Source organism: Elephas maximus, chromosome 12 (assembly GCF_024166365.1).
Source record: "Elephas maximus indicus isolate mEleMax1 chromosome 12, mEleMax1 primary haplotype, whole genome shotgun sequence".
In the NCBI taxonomy this organism is placed as follows: Eukaryota; Metazoa; Chordata; class Mammalia; order Proboscidea; family Elephantidae; genus Elephas; species Elephas maximus.
In genome coordinates this window covers 80156554-80182942 of record NC_064830.1, presented here as the reverse complement: position 1 = coordinate 80182942, position 26389 = coordinate 80156554, and the positions used below count along the sequence as shown (strand labels likewise).

At 47.8% G+C, this 26389-nt stretch overlaps 2 protein-coding genes across 2 annotated transcripts in view; both read left to right on the top strand.

The window, feature by feature from the left end:
* Positions 1 to 1235, top strand: part of PDILT (protein disulfide isomerase like, testis expressed) — a 37826-nt gene extending 36591 nt beyond the window's left edge. Inside the window, exon 11 of the mRNA XM_049904705.1 lies at positions 1002 to 1235. Within this exon, the coding sequence (XP_049760662.1) occupies positions 1002 to 1235 (234 nt within the window). The remainder of the gene's footprint in view (positions 1 to 1001) is intronic.
* An 8316-nt stretch (positions 1236 to 9551) lies between these two features.
* Positions 9552 to 25235, top strand: UMOD (uromodulin). The gene is made up of 10 exons (XM_049904222.1): positions 9552 to 9692; positions 11701 to 12480; positions 12562 to 12669; positions 14647 to 14855; positions 16030 to 16178; positions 18266 to 18511; positions 21158 to 21320; positions 22475 to 22556; positions 23432 to 23473; positions 24706 to 25235. The coding sequence occupies exons 1-10, from the start codon at positions 9602 to 9604 to the stop codon at positions 24765 to 24767; spliced, it is 1932 nt and encodes a 643-aa protein (XP_049760179.1). The 5' UTR covers positions 9552 to 9601; the 3' UTR covers positions 24768 to 25235.
* Positions 25236 to 26389: the final 1154 nt, after the last annotated feature.

Sequence of the window (26389 nt, the reverse complement as noted above, 5' to 3'; positions counted from 1 at the left end):
GAAATGGCAGGCTATAAAAAAAACACGGGGAAGGGCAAGCTGCCCTTGGCTCCTACAAGCTGCTTCCCTTGGTCTACAGATGGTGAGATGGCAAGCAGATACTTTGATGGGGTCTTGCCTTCTGGCATGATGGATAGGACCATAATTCCCCTCTCCCAATCTTGCCTCAGAAAACCCTGGTGGAGTAGTGGTTAAGAGCTACAGCTGCTAACCAAAGGGTTGGCAGTTCAAACCCACCAGGTGCTCTTTGGTAACTCCATGTTGCAGCTCTACCCTGTCCTATAGAATCGACTTGAAGGCAATGGGTTTGGGTTTTTTTTCTTTTTGATCTTGCCTCTGTGAGACCATCTTCTGGAAGGTTCCATCAGCAATAATCAGGACCCATTCAATTGCAAATGTTAGGAATACTACTCATTGGTGTGAGGAACAATGGGCATTTATCTCATATAACTGGTAGACTGTCACGCAGGGATAGATTCAGAAGCTCAAACAGTAATGCTAAGACATTCTCTCTCCTCATCTCTGTTTTTTTCTACACTGGCTTCATTCTCAAGCAATGGCTTCATTCTGAAGCAATCTCTTCCCCCATGAAGGACCAGAGATTGCTCCATAGTTCCAATCTAACATCCTACCACTTAGAAAGAAACCACCTCATCCTCAGCCTCAGCAAATATCCTGGGTAGCAGTCTCATTGGCTAGGCCTGGGTCATGTGCCCAGCCCTGGCGCTAGAGATGGGGAAGCCACATCTGTGAACTTAGAGTGGGGGAGGGGTGGTTCCCCACAGGTGCTTTTACCAAAAGGGCAAAACCATAGTCAGACACTCCCCTATCCAAACCAAATGGACCTTTTTCAATTCTGAAGACCTCTAGGCCAAGAACTGATTCTTTCTGTTACTTCCTCCCAGAAAAAGAGGTCTTGGCAATTGCAATCACAGTAGTATATATTTTTTCTCTTCATTTCTTTGTGCCCTTCTTTCCTCTGTTCCTTCTTTTTTTAATAGCTATTATTTGTTGAGCAAAGCAAGCTGGTAGAAGAGAAGGTATTGCCTGAAGAAGAGGAAGAAACTTTTGAGGAGGAAGAGTTACCTGAGCAGAAGTTGCCTGTGCTGAAGAACACGACCAGGCTGGAAGAGACAGCTGGGCAGAAGGGACTAGTGGAGGAGAAGAAGGAGGTGGCTAAGCCAATGGGACCTCCAAGACAAGAGAAGAAGCCAAGGTTCAAAGAAGAACTTTAGCTTTTCCAAAGCCAGGAGGAAAAGTGCCCATCTTCCAGGTCCTGGCATCATTTTCTGAGTGAAACTCCTCCAGATAAAATTATGTATCATTGTGGTGGGTGGGTAGGGGCTGGAAAATAAAATCCCTGAACGCATTTCCCTCTGTTTTACTCATTACTTCTTTTTCCTGGTTGATGCTGCCTTAGAAGGGCTGTATGGCCTGGAATTCAGATAGGGCTGCAAGGGAAGCCATAATAGCAACATTTAATAAGGGAAATTTTTTTTTTACAATATGCTAGACATTCATTTAGTTCTCATAACACCACAGGGAGGTAGGTTTCATTATCCCCATTATACAGATGAGGAAACTGAGGCACAGATGGGCTAAGTAACCACAGGATCACACAGCTAGGAAGCCACTGAGATTTGATCCCAGGAAATCTCATGCCAGAGACTGTGCACTTAACCACTATGTAGCACAGCCTCATACCAGGTTGGGGGCCCCAGAGTTTGGAGAAAGCTTTGGAAGCCCTGGTGGTGTAGTGGTTAAGTGCTATGGCTGCTAACCAAAAGGTCGGCAGTTTGAATCCACCAGGCGCTCCTTGGAAACTCTATGGGGCAGTTCTACTCTGTCTTAAAGGGTTGCTATGAGTTGGATTGACTCGACAGCAATGGGTTGGTTTTCGTTTTTGATTCAAGTGGTTTATTTACTTGAGCGGCATTTTGGGCCAGTAAGAAAGAGAGTCAACCCCCACACCTGTCCCTCAGCCTTCTGTGTCTCAGTAAGTGGCCCACTCACTCAAGCAACAGTCCCAAGATCATCCACGATTCCTGACTTTGCCTTTGCTACCACATCCAAGCCTTGCAGCTCCACCCACTCCCCTACTCCTGACTGCTCCCCCTTCCACCCGTCTCCACTAACATCACCTACTATTCTCAGCTACTGAAGTCTCCTAGCTGTCTCTTTGCCACCATTCTGTACCTCCTTCCCTTCCGCCTGCCAAAAATCAATCCATATTCCACACAACTATTGGAACAGTATTTTTAGAAGCCATAGCCATAAGCACAACACTACCTTGTTTTAACCCTCGAATGGTAACTCATTGCTTTTACCATGCCTCCAAGGTCCTGTAAATCTCTCCTGTTCCTCCTCTCTTCTTCTCACTTTCTAGACTCCAGAAACACTGCCTATCTATTCTTTGAACAAGCCAAGCCCTCTCTCTCTCCATCACTGTTCCCTCTTGCCTAAATACACTCCCCCAGATTTCCATGCTACTGTTTCCTTCTCATAGTTTGAGTCTCAGCGCAAATGTCACCACCTCAAAAAGGCCTTCCTGGATCTCAATGTTTGAAAGGATCTTCTTATTTTGTTGTACACTGCTTCATTGCTCTCTTCCTCCACAAGCCTATAAGCCCCAGGAAAGCAGACATACCTGTTTTCTTCTCCACTGGATTCCCAATGCCTAGAACTCTGCTTGGCATATAGTAGAGGCTCAATGATTGTTAGTAGATCTAATGAAAGAAATTCCATAGCAGACAGCACTCTTATCTTCAAGAAATAGATGATTTCAAAGTCACCCCACAAGAGGAAGGTGCTGACTGTGTTGCCCCCAGATCCAAAATGGACTCTATATTATTTTCCTTTTGCTGCTGTAACGAATTACTGCAAAATGAATGACTTAGAATAACACAAATGTATTCTCGTACAGTTCTGGAAGCCAGAAGTCTGAAATCTATTTCACAGGGTTAAAATCAAGGTGTCAGCAGGGCTGGTTCCTTCTGGAGGCTCTGAGGAAGAATCTGTTCCCTTGTCTTTTCTAGCTTCTGGAGGCTGCCTGCATTCCTTGGCTCGTGACCTCTTCCTGGAATCATTCCAGCCTGACCCCTTGCTTCCATCACCACATCTCCTGCCTCCTCTGACTCTCACTTTTCCTACATTCTTCTACTAAGGCCTGTTGTGATTGCGTTGCACCCACCTAGATAAACCAGGATCACCTGCCCATCTCAAGATCCTTAATCACATCTCCAAAGTCTTTTTTTTACATAAGGTAACATTCACGGGTTCTGGGGATTTGGATGTGGACATCTTTGGGGGGACCATTGTTCTGTCTATCACAGACTCACACTGCTGATTTCACATCATTTCCCCCAGGCAATCAATAGTACCCCTTCTCTTGGGAAAAGAAGGAGCCCTGGTGGCACATTGTTAAATGCTCAGCTGCTAACCAAAAGGTCTACGGTTGGAACCCACCAGTCATTCCACAGGAGAAAGATGTGGCAGTAGGTTTCCATAAAGATTACAGCCTTGGAAGCCCTGTCTGGGCAGTTCTACTCTGTCCTATGGGGTCACTATGAGTGTAAGTCAACTCAATGGCAACAGCTTGGTTTTGGCTTCTTGGGAAAAGGGAGGGGTCAAGGTCTCCACAAACATTCTGGGCCTCTCCAAGTTTCACCCATCAGAGAAGGCAGTGGCTGTTCGTGCTCTTTCAGGCCTCCAGAGCCAGCTCCCCCCAACCTGGCCTGTTCACATTCAGAGGAAGCAGGGAACAGCCTGGGGCCCTGGAACTCACCTGAGCCACATGTCCCAACAGGGGCAGGTGTTAGTATTCAGGACACAGCCTGGGCCTTAAGGCTATGTGGCTGCCAATGAAGGAGGGGTCCATGGGTTCTGCCAGGAAAATATCACATGCAACAGAGCCCCTGTGTGCTATTAATTAGTGGATTAGGGACACAAATAAGTGAATGAGGGCCCACTGGAGGGAGAGCCTACAGCCACCCATGAGGGTCAGCTGGAGAGACTACCTGCATGTGGACTGAAATTGCCCTAAATAATCTGGGCTGTTTGATTGAAGGTACAGTTTCAATACCCACTCACAAAGGCAGTGAAACAAAGACGTTAATTACTCTCAGGTCCTAAACTAGAAGAGCACACTAGCTGGGGAAGGGCAACTGTCTGTCCCAGGTCACGAGAGAGAGAAAGACAGAGACAGAGACAGACAGAGCAAATCAAAGCAGCATGCACCTATAACAGGGTATTTAGGGCAGTGGTCACCAGCTTACATGGGTTAGTTCTAAGTGGCTCTTTTGCAAAGTAACCCAGGAAAGCAAGGCAGGAAGCTAATGGCAGGAACTCTAAGGTTGGGGTCTTATTTAATGTCCATCCCTTGGGTGTAGCATGCCCTAAGATGCCAAGGCAGCAACTTAGAATAGCTGCTTCTCATCACACCCTGATGGCCATTAGCCAGGGAGCAGGTGTGCCACCTGTGGGCTTCCGAGGTGTGACCAGGGCCTCTGGACGTGGGAGCCCAGATTGGGGTAAGCAGTATAGGTAGATGGGTAGAGGATGCCCCTTTCTTGGGGGAGAGGATTGTCTCCATTTGGCTCATTTCCTGCACTCTCCCCACCCACACCAACTGCTCATTCTAATCCTGTGTGTTCTGTCTGATCAGTTTTTCAAAACTCTACGCCTTAGCCTCATCATCTCAAAAAAGACATGAAATCACTTGTCCCTCTAAGGGGCAAAGCAGAGTTTCTGAAGCAAGGACTAGTAGATGAGAATAATCCAGCAGATAAGAGAAGACTGATGATACAGGAGGAAGGAGTAAGTGAAGCTGAGAAGTCAAGGTCATCCAAGCACACAGGAGTGGGCTTTTACAGGAGGAAGGACACTTTCCTCTATCGTAACAGGAAAGGTGATGCAGAAGATGAGTCTGGGTGCAGGTAGGCTGAGGAGATGGGGTCAGTTCTCGGTGGCATTGAGGTCAATAGGTGCATGGGGCTGGGGAGAGGGTGGATGCTTGAGAATAGAGTGGGAAATTGACCCCTGGGAAGTATGGCAGGATGCCCAGCTGTGTTGAGTGAAGGCGATGCTTACCAATAGGCTCCAGCCCAGACTTCCTGTTCTCCTGCCCAGGTCTTTGCCCAGGTCCAGAAACCAATTTTACTTTAATCCTCCAAGAACACTGTTACGGATTGAAGTGTGTCCCCCTAAAATATGTGCTGGAATCCTAACCCCTATACCTGTGGATACAATCTCATTTGGGAACTGGGTTTTCTTTGTCATGTTAATGACGTCCTATCAGTGTAGGGTGTGTCTTAAACTTACTTTTAAGGTATAAAAAGAACAGATTGGCACAGAAAAGCAAGCAGACATGGGGGAAGAAGGACCACTATCAGAAGATGGCTGAGACAGATGTACCTACAAAACCAGAACCCTAAGGACTGTGGCTACTAGAAGCTGAAATAGACAAGGACCTCCCCATAGAGCCACACCCTGAATTCAGACTTCTAGCCTCCAGAATTGTGAGAAAATACATTTCTGTCCTTTAAAACCACTCACTTGTGGTATTTCTGTTACAGAAGCAGTTGGAGACTAAGACAGACATCTAGACTTGGGTTTAGACAGGGCCTCGTGTGTCCCAACCAGAAACGATGTACATCATTCAGGCCAGAGAAAAATAGTACTAAATACTTTTAATTCTTCTAAAGGAATAAGAAAACAACAACCACTACAACAAAAAGGGAAGCAAACCTACTGGGAAGAACAAACAAAATTGGCCTGGTACACAAACAATCAGTTCAGAAAAGAATAAATAAATAATAAGCAAATGAAGAGATAATTTCCCTTTGCATTAAACTTTTGCAGAAGTAAACAACAATGAGACATTTCTCACTTATGTCTTTGGCAAAGGTGAAAAAAAAAAGTTAATGAGGCTCAGGGTTGGTAAGTTCTGCTGATGGGACTGTAAAGTAATTTTTAAAAATCTCTCTAGGGTGCTGTATGGGGAGAGCCAGGTGATGGTTGCACACCATGAATCATGTAATTGATATCGCTAAATTGTTTATACGAAAAACGTTGAACGGGCAAATGTCATATATACTTTTACAACAATGAAAAATATGCAATAAAAATAAAATTAAAAAAAGCTCTTAAAAGCTCTGTCACCTCTTTGACCCAGAAATTTCACTCCCAGGAATTTACCCCAAGGAGTCGATTGCACCAGTATGCTAGTGCTCAACCCATGACTGAATGAGACAGGATGAGAACGCCTGAAAAAGCCAACGCTGTGGGTCATTGCTATGTTCTCGGCTCAGCCCAAGGTCACATGCGTGTGGTTATTCTCAAGGTGATCGATGTCCACTCTTACACTGCTTTTTGGGTTGCCACCTACGCGGAAATGGGTCAGGAGACCTGGGTTTTCACCCAGGCTCTGGCATTTTCTGCCTCTGACTGTACAACAGCAAAGCAGCAGTTGCGGTGAGCACCACCGATGGAATCATGATTACCCATCTTTGTTTGCATCTTCTCCTTTAACTGCCATGTCAGCCCTAAACAAACAAACAAAAAACTCAAACTTGTTGCCATCAAGTTGGTTTCAACTCATGGCAACCCCATGTGTTATAGAATAGAACAGTTCCATAAGGTTTTCTTGGTTGTAATGTTTATGGAAGCAGACTGCCAGGCCTTTCTTCTGCAGCACTGCTGGGTGGGTTTCAACCGCTAACCTTTAGTAGCCGAGCACTTTACTGTTTGCACCATCTAGGGGCCATGTGACAGCCCTAGGAGATGGGTATTCTCACTATATTTTTATAGATGAGAGCAATGAACACGGGAAGGTTAGATGACAAGCCCACTGTCCCATATCAAGTGGCAGATCCAGGATTCAGACCGTCTGACTCCAAACTGGGTGTATTTAATCCTGAAGCTATTCCACCTCCCAAGGGATCTCCCTCATTGGACCTCATTGCATAGGGTAGGTTAGATCCAGTGATGTCTGCGGTTTTCTTCTACCTTTGACTTTTTGCCATTCTGAACTCCTACTCGTGTCTGGACCCAGGGGAGGTGGCTGAACCCTTGAGGATGGGGTACATCAGAAGGCTGCCCTCTCCAGGGTAGGGAAACCCTGTCATCACAGGGGCACACCTCAGTGAGGATGGGAACATTCCTTCTGTCCTTGAGCAGGCTGGCTGCAGACACTGGCCTCTGCCCGGCTCCTTGGGTCCACCTCGCCCTTGCCAGGTCACTAGAAAAAACCAGCACCCTGGCACTGCTTTCCCAGTTAATCTCTAACTAAGGAATCTCTTGTTTCCAAAGGGTACAAAACAGAGACCTGGTATTTCTGGGCATGGGTGTGACCCCCAATGTCAATCATTTGGGGTCCCTAGCTATTAGGAAAAAGAATAACTTTACAGGCTAGAAAGGGAACATACTATGCCAAAAGAAAAACAAAATTCCACTCCCAAGAAAACAATTTCAAGAATCAGAACCAGAGGATAATTGGAGGAGAAATTTCCAGCCAGGGGTCAATATGTATATATAGAAGGCACATGCTTATCAACCAATTAGTTCTACCTTTGTGGCTCCAGGTAAGGCTGTCTGCAGCTCTCCGCTCCTAATCCAGCTTGTCTCCCATCTAGTCTTCTACCAGCACCCATTCTATTTGGGAGAGGGGGAGAGAAAATTAATTTGGGCATTGGAGTCAGACCTGGATTTGAGTCATTACTCTATTCATTGGCTCTCTGATCTTTGCTAAGTCTCCCTCTCTGAGTCTAAGCTTTCCTAATATCAATGACTACCATGTCTTTCATTCATTCAACAAATATTTGTTCAGCCCCTACCGTGTACCAGGTGCTGTGATACAGCAGGGAACACGAGCATCTGCTTGCTGTGTAGCTGCTCCTTGGAAACCCTATGAAGCAGTTCTACTCTGTCCTATAGGGTTGCTATGAGTCAGAACGGACTCAACGGCAATGGCTTTGACTTTTTTTGGTTTGGGGCCCTGCTTGAAGGGGCTGTGGTGGCACAGTGGCTAAAGCAATTGACTGCTAACCTGTAAGGTTGGCGGTTTAAAACCATCAGTGGCTCTTCGGGGGAGAGGTGTGGCGGACTGCTTCTGTAGATATCTACAGGCTTGGAAACCCTATGGGGTTGCTATGAGTCGGAATCAATTCAACAGCAGTGGGTTTGGTTTGGGGGCCCTCCTTTACATGTATCTTCTGATTTAATCCCCATGGCAGCAATAGGCATTAAAAAAAAAAAAAAAAATGGATCATTAAATCATTACAGGTTATATCCAGAATTGCTCTTCAATTCAATAGGATAGAAAATGTCTGCAAACAACGTATGTAGTAAGGATAAGTTTTTTTTTTCAGTTGTGTGTGTGTGAGAACCTGCATGTGATCTCACGTGGTCATGACATAAATTTGTTTTTCTTATTGTAGGTTATAGTGAAAAATATTGAAAAACACTGATCTAGGACGCAAGTTCTTTGAGCACAGGAACGTCTTAGAACTGAGCCTGGCACATAGTAGACACTCAGTTTATGGAAGCAATGATTCCCATTTCACAGATGAAGAAACTGAGTCTTAAGGAATTGAAATACCTTCTCTAATATCACAGTGCTAGTCATTGGTGAAACAGAGATTTACATCCTGGTTGCAGGCTCTGGGTCCCATACATTTAACCACATGCTACCCTATTTCGCTGCTGTAAGAATAGGGGTAAGAGCATCCATCTAGGCTGATGTTGCCAGTTGGATGAAATAATATGTGATCACTCTGAGAATGTTGAACTGCATTGTGAAGGTTAGTTACCTCTCTAGTTGCTTACCTCAAGACAATTTAGGATCTATGGGTTGCATGAGGGCAGGGATTGTGTCTGTCCTGTTCATTGTTCTCCTTGGTGCCTAGCTCTGTGTTTAACACATAGTAAGCGAAACCAAACCCGTTGCCCTCGAGTCAAGTTCTACTCACCGCAACCCTATAGGACACAGTAGAACTGCCCCATAGGGTTTCCAAGGAGAAGCTGGTGGATTCAAACTGCTGACCTTTTTGGTTATCAGCCAAGCTCTTAACCACTGCACCACCAGGGCTCCTTGGCACATAGTAGCTACTCAATAAATATTTGTTGAATGAATAACCAATCTGGGCAAGTTGAAAATTTTCCCAGCAGGGGACAGGAGCTGACTGTTAAAATCTAAGCTGCCCCCAGTAAGGTGAGGAGTCCAGAATGCTACCCTGTCTTGCTGTTTCCTGCTTCAAATCAAGAGACTCAGTCCTTCCACATATGCCAGGCCTTGGGGAGCCAAGGCTGGGATCTGGTTGGGAGTGAAGGTGGGGCCACAGTGCGGGGAAAACCCGCCAAAGCCAGGACAGCCCCATTGCACAATTTTTGTAATCTGTATAAATGGTGCGTCCTGGAGTTGTGCAATCCACAACCAAAGCACTCCTTCCAACTTGGGAGGGGAGTTAAGTCATGGATTTACCCCATCCATTTCTGTTCACAGGACCTCAGGGATCAGAGACCAGGAAGAAACCCCAAGAGGCCAATCTCCTGTACTTGGGCAGGACTTCCTAGCACCGGAAGTAGTCGTGAAAAGCAAAAAAGGATGGGGCGGCTGTTCTTGTTGACCTCAATGCTGACAGTGGAGGTGACCACCTGGCTCATCATGATTATAGCCACTGACAGCTCAGAAGCAAGTAAGTGGCAGGGGGCAGGGACAGGGTACTACAGGGAACAACATCGCCCTTAGGAGAGGTGTCCTGGATCCCTCTCCTATAACATTTGGGATTTGCACAGTCTTTATCCTACATCGGTTTCTTAGACATTAATGTGTACTGAACACACCCGGGGATTTTGCTAAAATGTAGATTCTGGTTTATTAGCCTGAAGTGGGGCCTGAGATTCTGCACTTCTAATAAGCTCCCAGGTGAGGCTGATGCTATTGGCCCGTGGAATACACTTTGAGAGGCAAGGGGCTAGAATAGCTCTGAGGCACCAGCCCTTTACTGGAAGGTCAGGAGCATACTCAACTACAAAGGGAGATTTGAACACACCCAAGTGGCTCCCAAATATCTCTCCTTTCACCCTTAAGAGGTCATTCACTGGGTTGAGTATTGCCCTCACCCTGCTTTTGGGTTCTCCCAGAGTACTTTGCTTGCATAGTAAATAAAAACCAGTTGCCGTGAAGTCGACTTTGACTCATGGCAACTCTGTGCGTGTCAGACTAGAACTGGGCTCCATGGAGTTTTCAATGGCTGATTTTTTTGACATAGATTGCCAGGCCTTTCTTCCGAGGTGCCTCTTGGTGGACTTAACCATTTGCCTCACCCAGGTATTCCACATAGTAACTATCATTATGGTGTCTTGGTTAAGAGCACACACTCTGTGATCCTGCCACCTGGGTTTGTGTCCTGGCTCTACTGCTTGCTGATTGAGCAAGTGGCTTAAACCTTCTGAACCTTGGCTTCCTCATCTTTAAAACATGTCGTTAGGTGCTATTGAGCCGTTTCGACTCATAGCGACCCCGTGTGACACAGCAGAACTGCCCCATAGGTTTTCTACGCTTCCTTTATGGGGGGAGCCGTGGTGGCACAGTAGTTCAGCGTTCTGCAGCTAACCAAAAGGCAAGCAGTTAGAATATACCAGCTGCTCTGTAGGAGAAAGATGTGACAGTCCGCTTCCGTAAAGATTTACAGCCTTGGAAACCGTATGGGGCAGGGCAGTTCGATGCTGTCCTATAGGGTCAAACGGAGGCGATTTGAATGGACGAATGGACTCGTCAGCAACTTTTTTTTTTTTTTAATCTTTATGGGAGCAGGTTTCATAAGACAGAGATAATAAAATTGATCCACAGGGCCAATCGGGATGATTCGATGAGGTAATGAATGAAACGTGTATATGCTGATTAGTGCCTGGCACATATCCCTTGCCAGTGAATCAGTTCCAACTCATAGCGACCCTATAGGATAGAGTAGAATTGCCCAATAGGGTTTCCAAGGAGCTGCTGGTGGATCCGAACTGCCAACCTTTTGGAAAGCAGCCTAGCTCTTAGCCACTGCACCACCAAGTGCTTAATCAACGGCAGGTCTTTATGTTTTACTGTTGTTTTCATTGTTAAGGCGGCATAAGGAGTGACTGACACCACCAGGGGGAGTTGGGGAAGTCTTCAGAGAGCAGGATCTTGAAGGTTCGCTAGGCCGGGAAGAAGGCATGAAATATGCACCTGAAAGGAAGGGGCTCGTGTGTCCTGCCAAGGTGTCAGGAACTCTGAGCTTTATTCCTCTGCACATGGGGATGTGGATATTTTAAAAGACAGGGCTTTTAGGCAATGCTTACCTTCCGAAGAATGAATGGGGGTAGTTTAGATGTAGGAGCCCTGTTGGCACAGTAGTTAAAATCTCAGCTGCTAAACGAAAGGTGGTTCCAAGCCACTAGCTGTGTGAGAGAAAAACCTGGACCTACTCCCTTAATTACCTCTAGGAAGAACTCAGTCCTATGGAGCAGTTCTACTCTGTCTTTATAGGTCATTAAGAGTAGGAATCGACTGGAGGGCAATGGGTTGGTTCAGTTTAGTTCACACATCATCAAGGGAGTTTTGTTTGTTTTAGAAGGGGGTCAGCTAGCAACTAGGTCTTAACACAGGTCACGGGAAGAATCTTTGGGTAGCCACTGCCCTACTCTGAGGCTGGACTCTTCTGTCCTCAGTAAGCTGCTCTGACTGTCACAGCAACGCCACCTGCGTGTTGGACGGGGTGGCCACGACGTGCTCCTGCCAGGCGGGCTTCACCGGCAATGGCTTCCTGTGCGTGGACCTGGACGAGTGCGTCACACCGGAGGCCAACAACTGCTCGGCCCTCAGCAGCTGCGTGAATACGCCGGGCTCCTACGCCTGCGTCTGTCCCGCCGGCTACCGCCAGACCCCCGGGCGCGGCTGCGTCGACGTGGACGAGTGCGCCGAGCCCGGGCTCAGCCGTTGCCACGCCCTGGCCACCTGTGTCAATGTCGAGGGTAACTACTCGTGCGTGTGCCCCGCGGGCTACGGCGGGGATGGGTGGCAATGCGAGTGCGGCCCAGGCTCCTGCGGGCCGGAGCTGGACTGCTTGCCAGCGGAGGGCGGCGCGCGCGTGTGCGCCGATCCGTGCCAGGAGCACCTCACCCTGGACGAGTACTGGCGCAGCGCCGAGTACTGGGCGGGCTACACCTGCGACTTGGGCCTGAGCGGCTGGTACCGCTTCGTGGGCCAGGGCGGCGTGCGCCTGCCCGAGACCTGCGTGCCCGTGCTGCGCTGCAACACAGCCGCGCCCATGTGGCTCAATGGCACGCACCCGTCCAGCGACGAGGGCATCGTGAACCGCACGGCCTGCGCACACTGGAGCGGCCACTGCTGCCTGTGGGACGCCCCAGTCCAGGTGAAGGCCTGCACCGGCGGCTACTACGTCTACAACCTATCGCCTCCCCCCGAGTGCCATCTGGCCTACTGCACAGGTGAGCTGGCGGCTCCCCAGCCCCACCCACTATACCCAGTACAGGGGCGCATCCTTGCTGACTGTCCCTGTGCCCCTGCAGACCCCAGGTCCGTGGAGGGGACGTGTGAGGAGTGCAGCATAGAAGAGGATTGCATATCGGATAATGGCAGATGGTACTGCCAGTGTAAACAGGACTTCAACATCTCAGGTGAGGCCAGAGGGGAGGGCGCAGGTGGTGACAAACGGATCAACGACTGAGGGAAGGGCACGTTCCTGGGTGTGAGGTGGGGGCTTGTGAGTCTGACCCAGGGAATGAAGATTTTCGGGCCCTGCCTGTTGCAATCAGCAAGAAGCTTTTAAGTCCCCAGAGCTCTCTTACTCCCAGCTTTCTTTCTGACGCCCGCACAGCACAGGGGTACACAGGCCACTGCCATCTGGTAACCAAAGGCCACCTGAGCTGTATTCCCGTGACACCAGAATACAGAACCACTGTTAGTCTGCCGGCTGACCAGTTGAGTGACCCTGGAAACAGCCCTAACCCTTTCTGAGCCTCAGTTTCTCCATCTTTACAGTGACTAAAGCAGGCTACAATTTTCTATACATCAGTCATGATTTACTCACATCCGGGTGCCAATCATACAATTTTTTCCATATCCAAGTACTGCCTATACTATGGTTTTCATTATTTACTTGTTTTTCTTCAAATTGATTGGACCTTTCCTTCTTTGAAGTAAATTCTGTATGCTCCTTAGAAGCAAAGATGGCAAGACTACATCTTACATACTTTGGGCATGTTATCAGAAGCGATCAATCCCTGGAGAAGGACACTGTGCTTGGTAAAGCAGAGGGTCAGCAAAAAAGAGGAAGACCCTCAATGAGATGGGTTGATACAGTTGCTGCAACAATGGACTTCAGCGTAGCAACCATTGTGAGGATGGTGCAGGACCCGGCAGTGTCTTGTTCTGTCATACTTAGGGTCACTATGAGTCAGAACCAATTTGATGGCACTGAACAACTGTATCTATCCATGGCAGGTAACACTTACCTTAGATGGAAGGTAAACTGTTGTCTCCTTTCTTGTATTTTGTTAGCTAAAAAAAAAAAAAAAACGTTGCCATGAAGTCAATTCCAACTCACAGCAACCGTATGGGACAGAGTAGAACTGCCCCACAGGGTTTCCAGGGAGTGGCTGGTGGATCCAAACTGCTGACCTTTTGGTTAGTAGCCAAGGTCTTAACCACTGTACCACCAGGGCTCCATTTTGATGGTAAAAATTAAAAATATATATATAAATTTAAAAATGAATACAATAAAAAGAAAATGTTATTAAATTCCAGCAACATCAATGAAAGCATTAAAAAAAAAATTCTAGCTGGATGTTTTTCCCTGCCTTAAACTCTGATCCAAAGCCTGTTCTCTGTTTGCTAAAAGGGAAATTAGCGAGTGTACTACATTAAAGACGTTAGAAGTAATTGGAGACTCTCTTCTTGACGTAGAAAGGCTAGAAAGAAATTGCAATAATCTTTTTTTTTTTTAATTGGAGTTTGGTGTTATTTAATCCTGGTCCAGTGAACAACCAAAACCATCCTGCATTTTGTATACAGTCCACACTTAGGGTGGCATGGAGCGAATGATTTCCTGTAGAGTCCATCTGGGGATGCTCTGAGGCCAATCTTTTCATTGTTGTTGCAGAGAATGTACACAGCAAAACATACACCAATTCAACAGTTTCTACGCGTACAATTCAGTGACATTGTTTACATTCTTTGAGTTGTGCAACCATCCTCACCCTCCTTTTCTGAGTTGTTCCTCCCCATTAGTGTAAACTCACTGCCCCCAAGCTTCCTATCTAGTCTTTCAAGTTGCTCTTGTCAATTTGATCCTGTATAGAATAGTTCTTAAAAGAGCATAATGCTCAAGGCAGACCTTATTTACTGGTTAAGCTAAACTGTTGTTTGGTTTTAAGAAGACTGCAGGGGATATTTTTGATTTAAGGTTTTTATTTGAACCAATCTGTGTCTCCATCACACTGGGAGGGGAGACCACAGTGTCTGAGTATTCCAAGGCAGTAGCCAATGTGACCAGTTGTCCTGGCCCCTAACAATGTGCTGCTGGGGTCCTGAGCTACAGACACAGCACCACCCCCCTCCCCCACCACCAATCCTGTCCTCCCTGACTGTTTCAGATATCTCCCATCTGGAACCCAGGCTGCAGTGTGGGGCCAATGACATCAAGGTGTCCCTGGGAAAGTGCCAGCTGGAGAGCCTGGGCTTTGAGAAGATCTACATGTACCTACAGGACAATCAGTGCTTGGGCTTCAACGAGAGGAGTGACAGAGACTGGGTGTCTGTAGTGACCCCAACCCAGGATGGTCCCTGTGGGACTGTGATGACGGTATGTCCTGGCCAGGGTGGGGCCAGCTTAGAGTACTGCCTGGTTTGAGCCCCAGTTCCACCACTTACTAGTATATGACCTTGGCTGAGTTCTTTATCCTGGCTATGCCTGAACTGTAAAATGAATTAATGATAGTACCTCCTCCATATGGTGGTTGTAAGGGTTGAATGAGTGAAGTGACTAGGACATCAACTGGCAGATAGTAAGTGCTCAATGAATGTTAGCTTAAAATAAAGGTGATCCACGGATGACCCAACCCAGACGGATTGCTGTCAAGTCGGTTCCGACTTATAGCAACCCTATAGGACAGGGTAGACCTGCCCCATAGGGTTTCCGAGGAGTGGCTGGTGGACTCTAACTGCTGACCTTTTGGTTAGCAGCCTGAACTCTTAACCACTGTGTCACCAGGGATCCCCATGGATAATAGCTTTCCATTTTACAGATGGGAACAGTAGGACTCAGAGAGGGTAGTGAATCTTCCCTGCCAGTGTGTATCAGAGTTGGGCCTAGAATTGGCTTCAGTGGTCCTGGGTGGCAGAATCTGCTTATCTGCTCTGCAGAGAACCAGGACCTCACCTGCAGAAAACCAAAACCCAAACCCATTGCCTTCGAGTCAGTTCCTACTCATGACAATCGCATGTGTTACAGGGTAGAACTGCTCCATAGAATTTTCTTGGCTGTAATCTTTACAGAAGCAGATCACCAGGCATGGCTGGGTGGGTTTGAACCACTAATCTTTAGGTGAGTAGTCAAGGGCAAACTGCTCACACCCCCAGGGATCTCTCAAATGGCAGCCAGAGGTGAATGTTTGTATAAGCAGAGCACTGCTTCCTCCCACCTCCCTCACCTCCCAAAAGAAAAGAGAAGAAAACAAAAGAAAGGAAGAAAGAAATTAATGAATTTCATTTGCCAACCCTGGTGTCTGAAATACCACCGTGAATGCATGAGTCAGCACGTGGTTTTTAGTCATCTTCCAGAGAAGAAGCAGGGGGTAATTGAAGGAGCATTTCTCTCATGGCCCGGCACAGGACACCTGCTCACAAGTGGTGGCTGCTATTGTAACTTCTTGTCATGGAGACTGGGAGGGCAGCTCACAGGTGGCCAGAGACAGACCCCTTTGGCTCTGCCATCCTGCTTAGCATCTCATGCCCCTTTCTCCCACCCCCCATCACAGAGGAATGAAACCCACGCCACATACAGCAACACCCTCTACCTGGCAGACGAGATCATCATCCGCGACCTCAACATCAAGATCAACTTTGCGTGCTCCTACCCCCTGGACATGAAAGTCAGCCTGCAGACCTCCCTGCAGCCAATGGTCAGGTGCGGCCAGAGGGCATCCCCAGCACCCCTGGGTGGCTCCTCCCCACAGCTCCTTAACCATGAGGCCCTCAGCTTCCCTGTCGATTGCCACCCATAGGGAGCTGGGTGTGGAGGGCTAGGAGAAGCCCTAGCTAGGAAGTCTGGAGACCGGATTCAAATCCAGGCTCTGTTGTGTACTAACCAGATGGCTTTGAGAAGTTCGTAGCACCTCTTAGGGTGTCAGTCTTCTCATCTGTGAAAGGGATTTAGCAGTAGTTGTACTGCCTTTCTTAACCACAGTGCTCCTCAGACCTGAATCAAATGTCAGAGTCTCGGCTTATCGGAGGAGCAGGGTGGTGGGACCAGAGGGAAAGGGCATTGGGTCTCAGTCCAGCTCTGCTGTGGGACTTCAGAAAACTCATGGCCTATATTTGGACCTCAATCTCCTTCTCGGTAAATTGAAGGAGTTAAATTAGAAGATGGGTTTATAACTTAAGCTTCTTGGGGTCTGAGGTCCTTTAAGGAGGTGCCTTGGGGGGGCATGCAGGGGTGAATAGAGCATTTCTACCCATATTGGATGCCACATGAGGTTTTATTGTAAAAAAGGATTCTGTTGCTAAATAAAATGGAAAATCTTTGAACAGGATGGATCACAGGCCAATGATGTTGATACTGGAAAAAATAATAGTCAAAATAATAACTGGCATTTATTGAGAGCTTACTGTGTGCCAGGCACTCTGCCAAATACTTTACCTGAAACATCTCACTGAAACCTCACAGCAGCCCTAGGAGGTGTAGGTATCATTATTTTTCCCCTTATACAGATGTGGAAATTAAGGCTCAGAGAAGGTTGAGTATCTTGTCCAAGGTTGCAGTCTAGTAAGCAATAGAGCTGGGGTTCAAACCCAGACTGTCGTGCCCAAAGCCCCCACTCTTCTATGACCTTCAGATTGAAGCTCAGCTATGGTTACTGTTCTCTGGGCCAGCCAGGCATGGGGAAGGCACTGGGCACTAGAAGGGCACATGGCTGACTTGGGGGAAGAAGGCTGCTCATTAGTCGCTCTTCTCTGGAACATCACCCAGCCATATGGCACCCTGGACCAAAGTGGCATGTCCTAGACCTGGGATCCAGGGTGAAACACATCTGTGTGCAGATCTCCCTCTGGTTTGGGCTGGAAATCTCATTACAGGCCAACCCTTAGTCCATAACCCAATTCTCACCTGTGAAACGAATTTCCACATGACTATTTCTAATTTTTTTTATTTCTAAAGTACCTTATTTCCTGGGCCATCAGTCTTACAATGTCGTTTGTGTGATTGTCCAGTGAGGCGTACATCAGGGAGCTGTTTTCAACATGGCTAATAATAACCCATTCAAAACACTCCCAGCTTCTGATGTAGGTGCTAGTACATCATAGGGGAGCTGGGACTCAGACTTGGATCTATAAGATTTACCAGCCCATGGCTTTTAACCTATTCTAGGCTGAGACCAGGGAGCCCTGGTGGCACAGTGGTTAAGAGCTTGGCTGTTAACCAAAAGGTTGGCAGTTTGAATCCACCAGCTGCTACTTGGAAGTCCTATGGGGCAGTTCTACTCTGTCTGATAGGGTTGCTATGAGTCAGAAATGACTCCACCGCAAAGGGTTTAGGCTGAGACCAAAATTGGGAGTTTGATACCAGCCCATAATTAACCTGTTGTAGGCTGAGCCCAAAGTTGGAAGTTCGACTCCTTCCACATCTTGAAGGCTACAATGGTAGCAAGGACCACCAAGTGAGGGCCTGGACATAGTTTAAATCCTTGTTACTCAAAATGTGGTTTATGCATCAGCATGACCTGGGCGCTTGTGAGAAACATAAGACTCTTGGCCTCCACTCCAGACCTACCAAAGCAGAACCTGTGTTTGGCAAGATCCCCCAGGCGACTTGTGTGTGCTCATGGCCAGTTTGTGAAGCAGCGGTTGGTACATTCCAGTCCTACTGCTGGATTAAAACAAAAAACAAAAAAACAAATACCTGCAAGGGACTGCCCAGGAATGCAAAGCTCAAAGGGTGGTCTATCCGCTGAGTCCTCAGCCCTGGTCCTCTCACCAGCCCCTCTCCCCCTGCAGTTCCCTGAACATCAGCGTGGGCGGGACAGGCATGTTCATCGTGCGGATGGCCCTCTTCCAGACCCCTGCCTACACGCTGCCCTACCAAGGCTCTACTGTGGCGCTGTCCACAGAGGCCTTTCTCTATGTGGGCACCATACTGGATGGGGGCGACTTGTCCCGCTTTGCACTGCTGATGACCAACTGCTATGCCACGCCCAGCAGCAACTCCACAGACCCCGTGAAGTACTTCATTATCCGGGACAGGTAAGGTAAAGGTTTTCACCTGGGGGCTCGTGAATAGAATTCAGAGGGTCTTTAACTTGGAGGAGTCCCTGGGTGGTGCAAAAAGTTAATGTGCTCAGCTGCTAATCAAAAACTTGGTGGTTTGAGTTCACCCAGACGTGCCTCAGAAGAAAGGCCTGGCAGCCTACTTCCAAAAAAAAAAAAAAATCATCCATTAAAACCCCGAGGAGCACGGTTCCACACAGACACACATGCCGTCACCATGAGTCGGAATTGATTCAACTGCAGCTGGTTTTTGGACTTGGATGGGGGAAAAGTACATCTTTGTATATTCCTCAACCTCTAACTGAAATTTTGCATTCCCATCTCTTATGAGGAAACCCTGGTAGCATAGTGGTTAAGTGCTACGGCTGCTAACCAAAAGGTCGGCAGTTCAAATCCACCAGGTGCTCCTTAGAACCTCTATGGGGCAGTTCTACTCTGAACATCTCTTGTGAACGTAGGACACAGGAGAGCAGGCCACGTGATAGTGTTTATACTCATCAGTACTTCTGAATTCCTATAGTTATTAGGATTTCCATTAGACCTCATTATTTAATGCATTAATAAAGAAGATTGTATATATCAAAGGTTTGTAATATTTTGAGGACTGCGTTTTGATTTAATGGGCGTCCTTTATAATCTTGTATATTTTACGTGTTTTATTTTGAGGAGGAATGCACAGGCTTCACCAGACGGCTTAGGAGCCCTGTGACTCAGAAAAGGTTAAGAAATGCGATTGAAGGGCATTCCCAGGGCAGGAGGCAGCCTGGCTGGGAGGAGTGAGGTGGAGGCCCAGGCAGCCAAGAGCCAGTGGAAACAGGAAAGCAACAGGCTCTCTGCTTCTTACTCCAGGGGAGTTAGACAACTGAACCAGGTCTTGAGAAAGTACTGCACTTTTTCCTTTGTAAGTTGAATGGATATTTTTGGAATCTTGCTGTGTGCTAGGCACTGTGGATACTGCAGCCAATAGAAGAAGCAAACATCTCCGTCCTCATACAGCTTATATTCAAACAGGGGGTGTCATAGTTACCTAGTAAGCTGTAACCAAAGATACCACAAGTGGCTGGCTATAAAGCACAGAAATGTGTTTTTTCACAGTTTTGGAGTCTAGAAGTCCAAATTAGGGTCTTGGCAATGTCAGTTCCTTCTGTGAGCCATTCTCCTAGTTCTGGTAACTTCCTTTGCTTGCAGATGATCCTTGCACAGTGTTTGTCTTCCCTGTGTGTGTCTCTGTGTCTACTGTCTTTTTATGAGACGCTTCTTGGAAGTGATTAGGCTTAGGACCCACCCAACTCTGGCATGGCCTCATTAGCATAATAAAACCAAACCAAAACCCAAACCCGTCACTGTTGTCATGGAGTCAGTTCCTACTCACAGCGACCCTATAGGACAGAGTAGAGCTGCCCCACCAAGTTTCTAAGGAGCGGCTGGTGGATTCGAACTGCCAACCTTTTGGTTAGCAGCCAAGTTCTTAATCACTCCGCCACCAGGACTCAGCCATCACAAAAGAAACTCCCTATTTCCAAATAGGGTCATATTTGTAGGTGTAGGGGTTAGGACTTCAACATGACTTTTGGGGGATACAATTCAATCCGTAACAGAGGGGACCAGCAATTAAACAAAAGTAAGGTACATAGTATGTGGGTGGTGAAAAGGCGCTGTGGAAAAATGAAGGAGGGGAAAGAGAAGGGCATTTGCAGTTTTAATAGTCGAGTCAGAGAAAGCACCGCTGAGAGACAGTGACTTCTCCCCTTTTCAGTTCTCTTTGAATCTGCCTGGTCAGATCAAGGGGCAAGTTTCGTTTTGATGTTAACATTCACACCCCTCTGTTATTTGCTAATCTCCCTTCATGATAAAAAGAAAACAGAAGTCTGTTTTAGTTCCTTTCGTGGTCAGTACCAGCACCAGTGGAGCCTCACTGGCACAGTAAATAAGAGCTTGGCTGCTAACCAAAAGGTCAGCAGTTTAACTCCACCAGCCGCTCCTTGGAAACCCCATAGGGCACTTCTTCTCTGTCCTGTAGGGTTGCTATGAGTTGGAATTGACTCAGCGGCAGCAGGGTTTTGGACCAGTACCAGTTACTGTTGACTTACTTCCGACTCATGGTGACCCCATGTGTCAGAGTGGAACTGTAGGGCTGTGCTCCATAGGGTTTGCTGATTTTTCGGGAGTAAACCAGCAGGCTTTTCTTCTGAGGTGCCTCTGGGTGGACTTGAGCTTCCAACCCATAGCAGACAAGGCTGTTAGCAGCCAAGTGTGTAAACTGTTTGCACCACCCAAGGACTGGTAGCTAATGATTCCTGAATGCCATTTCCTTAGAAATCAGAAAGTGCTGACATTTGATCGTTTCACCTCTGTGCTGATGGCATCATCTGTATGTATGGACGGTGTACCACACACCATTCGAAGCACTTTGCAAAATTCCTCATTTAATGCCCACATCTGTCTTACGAGATGGGTCACAATTATGATCCCCTTTATAGGTGGGGAAACACAGGCACAGGGAGATGAAGTAAGTTGCTCATGGTCGCACAGTTAGTCAGTGGTGGCGCGAGATTTGAAGCCAGGAAGTCTGACCCTGAGTCTTCGCTTAACCAACCACATTATATGATGTGACCCTCCCAGTTGTCCACGCACCCAGGACTCAACCATCCAAGTGGTGGAGAACGGCGAGTCCCCTCAGGGCCGATTTTCCGTCCAGATGTTCCGATTTGCTGGAAACTATGACCTGGTCTACCTGCACTGTGAAGTGTACCTCTGTGACACCGTGAATGAGAAGTGCAAGCCGGTGAGCTGCCTCCCTCCCTCAGCCCACTTGCCATCCCTCTGTCACCGTTTCCCCTATCACTGACCTGAAAGACATCTGGACCACACGGTCTAAAAGAAAACAAGTACACATTTCTGTTGTGTTTCTTTAGTACAGGGAGAGGGTAAGCAGTGAGATGGGATGAGTGTGGCCAGGCAGCTGGGATCAATGCAGTGCTTGCTACAGCCTGGTAAAAGCTCTGGCTTATCTGCAAGCTTGTGTTCTAGTATCAGTGGCTGATATTTTTAAGTGCTTTGGACTCCTGGGCCCTGGTGGCTCAGTGGTTAAGTATTTGGCTGCTAACCAAAAGGTCGGCAGTTTGAATCCACCAGCCGCTCCTTGGAAACCCTATGGACCAGTTCTACTCTGTCCTACAGGGTTGCTATGAGTCGGAATCGACTAGACAGCAACAATTTTTTTTTTTTTTAATGTGCTCCTTAAGTATGTTGTCTTTTATAATCTTCACAGCAACTCTGTAGGGAGGTGTTGTTGTTGTTAGTTGCCATCAAGTCAATTCCAACTCACGGCGACCCCATGTGTTACAGAGTTGAACTGCTCCACAGGGTTTTCTTGGCTGTAATCTTTATGGAAGCAGATCACCAGGGCTTTTCTTCTACAGTACCACTGGGTGGGTTCGAATCTCCAATCTTTAGGCAGTCAAGCACAAGCTACTTAAGGTCCCTAAGTGGCACTAATGGTTAAGAGCTCTGCTACTATCAGAAAGGTTGGTGGTTTGAATCTACCCAGAGGCACCTTGGAAAAAAGGTCTGGCAATCTACTTGCAAAAAATCAGCCATTGGAAGCCCTGTGGAGCACAGTTCTACTCTGAAACACCTGGGGGTCTCCGTGAGCAAGGATCAACTTGATGGCAAGTGGTAAGGAAGGTATTACTAGCCCCGTTTTCTGTTTGGGAACACACTCAAGAAGGTTAAGCGACTTTCCTAAGATCCTGCATGTGACAAATGGCAGAGCTGGGAAATGAATCCAGGTGTCCAGAGTCCCTAAACACTTTGCCACACCACCTGCACCACCCTCAAGAACCAGCCCGAGGCAGCCCTTGGGGTGCATGGCCCACACCACAGCAGATCACATCTAGTCTCTCTCACAAAGGTTTTCTCTTTTGCCCTCTCCTGCAGACCTGCTCCGGGACCAGATTTCACAGTGGGGGCCCCATAGACCAAACCCGTGTCCTGAACTTGGGCCCCATCACTCGGAAAAGTAAGAGAGCCATTCCCTCCCCCTATGACCCTGATGGGGAGTGTTCTCTGGAGATGAGGGGAGATAACAGAGCCAGGCCCCTAGGATCTGCCTGGGGTCTGAATAACTGGGAGCAAGTAGATTCTAGGGGGCAATATAGGACAGAAACTGCCTCTTTTTACCAGCTCCCAGTCATTCGTTCGTTCATTCATTCATTCACTGCAAATATGTGTTTGTGCTTACTGTGTACCAGGCCCTGTGTTAATGGTTGGGCATCTTGTGATGAGTAAAAAGAATCACAGGCCCTGCACACCTGAAGCATATGGACTAGTTGGAGAGACAGTATTCAAATGACCCCTCTTATACATGCATAACTGCAACTGGGACAACTGCCATGAAGAAATGTCAGGAGCTCTGAGATTTTACAACAGGGAACCAGACCCGGTCTTGGGCATCAGGGAAGAATCATGAGGCAGTTAAGCTGAAGTTGAGATTTGGAAATTGAGGGGGAATCAACTAGGGGGGCCAGGGAAGGGAGGCATAGGGGAGGGAGTCGCAGGCAGAGAGTGAGGCCTGGGCAAAGGCCCTGCGGTGGAAGGGATCACAGGCTGTTAGAAGGGCTGCAAAAAGGCCAAGAAGCTAGAAGAAGGAGAGTTGTACGGGATGAGCTGGTGTAGGTGGGGCCAGACCACACAGGGCCTCGAAACTCTTGGTTAAGGTTTTGTACTTTGTTTCCGAAGGGCCTGGAACAGGGAGTGACATGATCACGTTTAGATTTTGAAAAGATCTCTCCAGCTGTACAGTAAAGAACAGATCGATGGACCTCTCCAGGTCCATCTGGCCAACCTCACACCATCTCAGGGCACCTTGCACTGATCCTTCTGTTTCCCCCATAGATGTCCAGGCCATAGTGTCCAGGGCTGCTCCCGGCTGCTCAGGTAAGCTTAGGTCCTCTCTGCAGAGGATTCTGGGGCTTCTATCCATGGGCCCCAGGAGGTACTGGAGGGCAGGCCTGCTTGGTCTGACCTCTGAAAACGTATCTGTAGGAACACTGGACCTGAGACACATTTATGCACGTATACCCCACATGGTCTTCAATTGTGTGTGCATGTAGACAAGCACACAAGAACATAGATCATCCAGCCACATTTCGCACACACACAGGAGGTCGTGTGCATACAATAGTTGCACCACAGATGCACAGACAGCTGCAGTTGCTCACGTGCATGTACAGAGGGACACACCTTCACTACAAACCTGTATGCAAATGGACAAGTACACACACTTACAGCTGAATCATGAGCACCAGACGAAGCTTTGCGGCTCATCGTTAACACCTTCTTCATTCAGCAGGTAGCAGATATCTGTTGGGTACCTTATGTGTTCCAGGCACCATGGTTTGTGCCAGTGTGAACACACCAGACAAGCAGAAAACCCTCCTTCCCTGCTCCGTAGTTCCCCCAACCACAAAAGCCAGGGGCTGGCAGAATTGTCATGGCCCTTAATTTTTATGGCCACTGAATTATCTGAAAATTTGGATGGAAAGCAAACCCATGCAACTGTTAGCCTTTTTGGCTCCTGGATCCAAGGGGGTTGCTACACCAACCTGGTGTTTGGCTGAGCTAGTTCAGCCCAGCATGGATGAGCTCAGAGCAGAAGAGCCAAAATGTCCTAAGAGACTTGCCCTCTGTGAATATAATGCCCGGTCACCAAATGGGGTTGAGTAGGTGGGATCTGGAGCCCTCTTGGTGCAGCGGTTAAGAGCACAGGCTGCTCACCAAGAAGTCAGCAGTTGGAATCCACCAGCCCCTCCTTGGAAACCCTATGGGGCAGTTCTACTCTGCACTATAGGGTCGCTATGAGTCATAATCTATGGCAATGAGTAAGGGTGCAGGTAGATTGGGTCCTGCACAAGAGTGCTCTGCTGAGGGTGGATCAAGCCTAGCGCCCAGACGAATGACTGCCTTTTTCTAATTGGTCCACTTAGGAGGGCTTCTTTTTCAGAGTGGTCCTTAGGGCAGGGGAGGAAGGCGCTTCCTTTTTCTAATTGGTTAGCCCAGAGAGACTGTCTTTTCCTAATTAGTCAGTCTAGAGGAGGTTTGTTTTTGTTTTTTAATTTGCACAGCAGCACATTTGTGCCAGAAGCAGCCTTTTAATCATTTCCTTTCAGGGCTCCTGAAGACCTGGTTGCTTCTGTTTCTGTCGGCCACTTTGACCCTGATGTCTCAATGATCTGGTGCCTGAAACCCGGAGGTCTGTGGCTTCCAGCTCTCTTCCTGCTGGCCACGGGGGTAGCAGAGTGATGTAGGCTAGTGTTCCAGTCACAGAAAAAGGAGCTTATGCTTCCGTCTGCTTGCTCTTATTTTCTCTCTCGCTGTCGAAAAACAGCCTGTGTCTTTAAATGCTGCCTTCTCTCAAAATGGGATTTGTGACTTGCAAATGCACGAGGCCCCTGCCTCCTTGAAGAGTATGACAAAATAATAATAATCTGTAAAAGCCCAGTCTTTGAAGTCGTTCATTCATTCATTCAACAGGTATTTATTGAGCACCTACTATGTGCAGGCGGAGCCTTGGTGGTGCAGTGGTTAAGTGTTTGGCTGCTAACCAAAATGTCAACAACCAAAATGCTGACTGTTTGAATCCACCAGCCCCACCTTGGAAACCCTATGGGGCAGTTCTACTCTGTTCTATAGGGTCGCTGTGAGTCGGAATCAACACAACAGCAGTGAGTTTAGGTGTAGGTACTGTCCATGGCGGGGCGGCGGGGGAGGGGGGGGTGGATGAGGAGGAGGTGGTGAGAAAAGCCAGACCCTGCCTCTGCCCTTGTGGAGTTCACAGCCTGATCAGCAAGACTAGGTTGAATCCCAGTTCTGCTGTGTGACCTTAACCAAGATACATGATGTCTCTGAGCTCCATTCATTTATTCACTTACTTATTCATTCAAGAAATATTTTCTGAGCACCAACTATATGCCAGGCACTGTGCTAGATACTGTGATACAGCAGTGAACAAGTCAGATACAACTCTTTCCCTTCTGGAGCTTACAGTGTGGCAGGGGAGGGAGAATGTGAACAGGTAGTTAAAGGTATGCTAGGTGTTTCAGAAGCAAAGACTCTAACAGGTTGCTCCTTCCATATAATGATGCCCTCACAGGGTTCATTCAGGTTTCCAGGAACATTTCTTTAAGCATGTAGTATGTGCCAGGCACGTGCTAGGTGCTGGGGAAACATCAGTGAATAAGACAGACGCAGCCCCTGTCTCCTGGATCATGATCCTTAGAGGCGATGTTAGGGGTCTGGTCCCTCCTAGGGACTCCCTGTATTCATTGCATTTCTCTATCCTGATTCCTAGGATGTAGACCTGTTTCCAGAATCCAATTGTCAGTGAAGAACAAACCCAGGGTCTCCACTGGGAGGGGATGTTTGCAAGGAGGGGCCTCCAGGAGCCTCTGTGGAAGCCCAACCAGAAACCAAGGGGCTGCTGGGCCCAGGAAGATCCAGACAGCCGAAGGGTCTCTGGATTTTCTGCCCAGTGGGCAAAAGGAAACCCGTGCTCATGGGAAATATCTGCCCTGGTGCCAGGTGCTTCCCTGAACTCTAGCTGTGGTGTTCCAGGAGAGGCCAAGGTCCTGTTTCGTTATTAGAGCCCTCTGACGTGAGGGAAAAACACACGTGTGTATCAGCAAGTGGGGGCTGTGAGGACAGTGTATCATAGGTTAAAGGACCTCTTATCAGAGGCAGACACGCGCTGAGGATACACATGCCTGCTGCCTTTACACAAAGGTTTAAGTAGGAGGACCAAAGTGCTGATCCCAGCCCCATCCTTGGTCAGTTTTTGGTCAGTTGGGCCTGGCA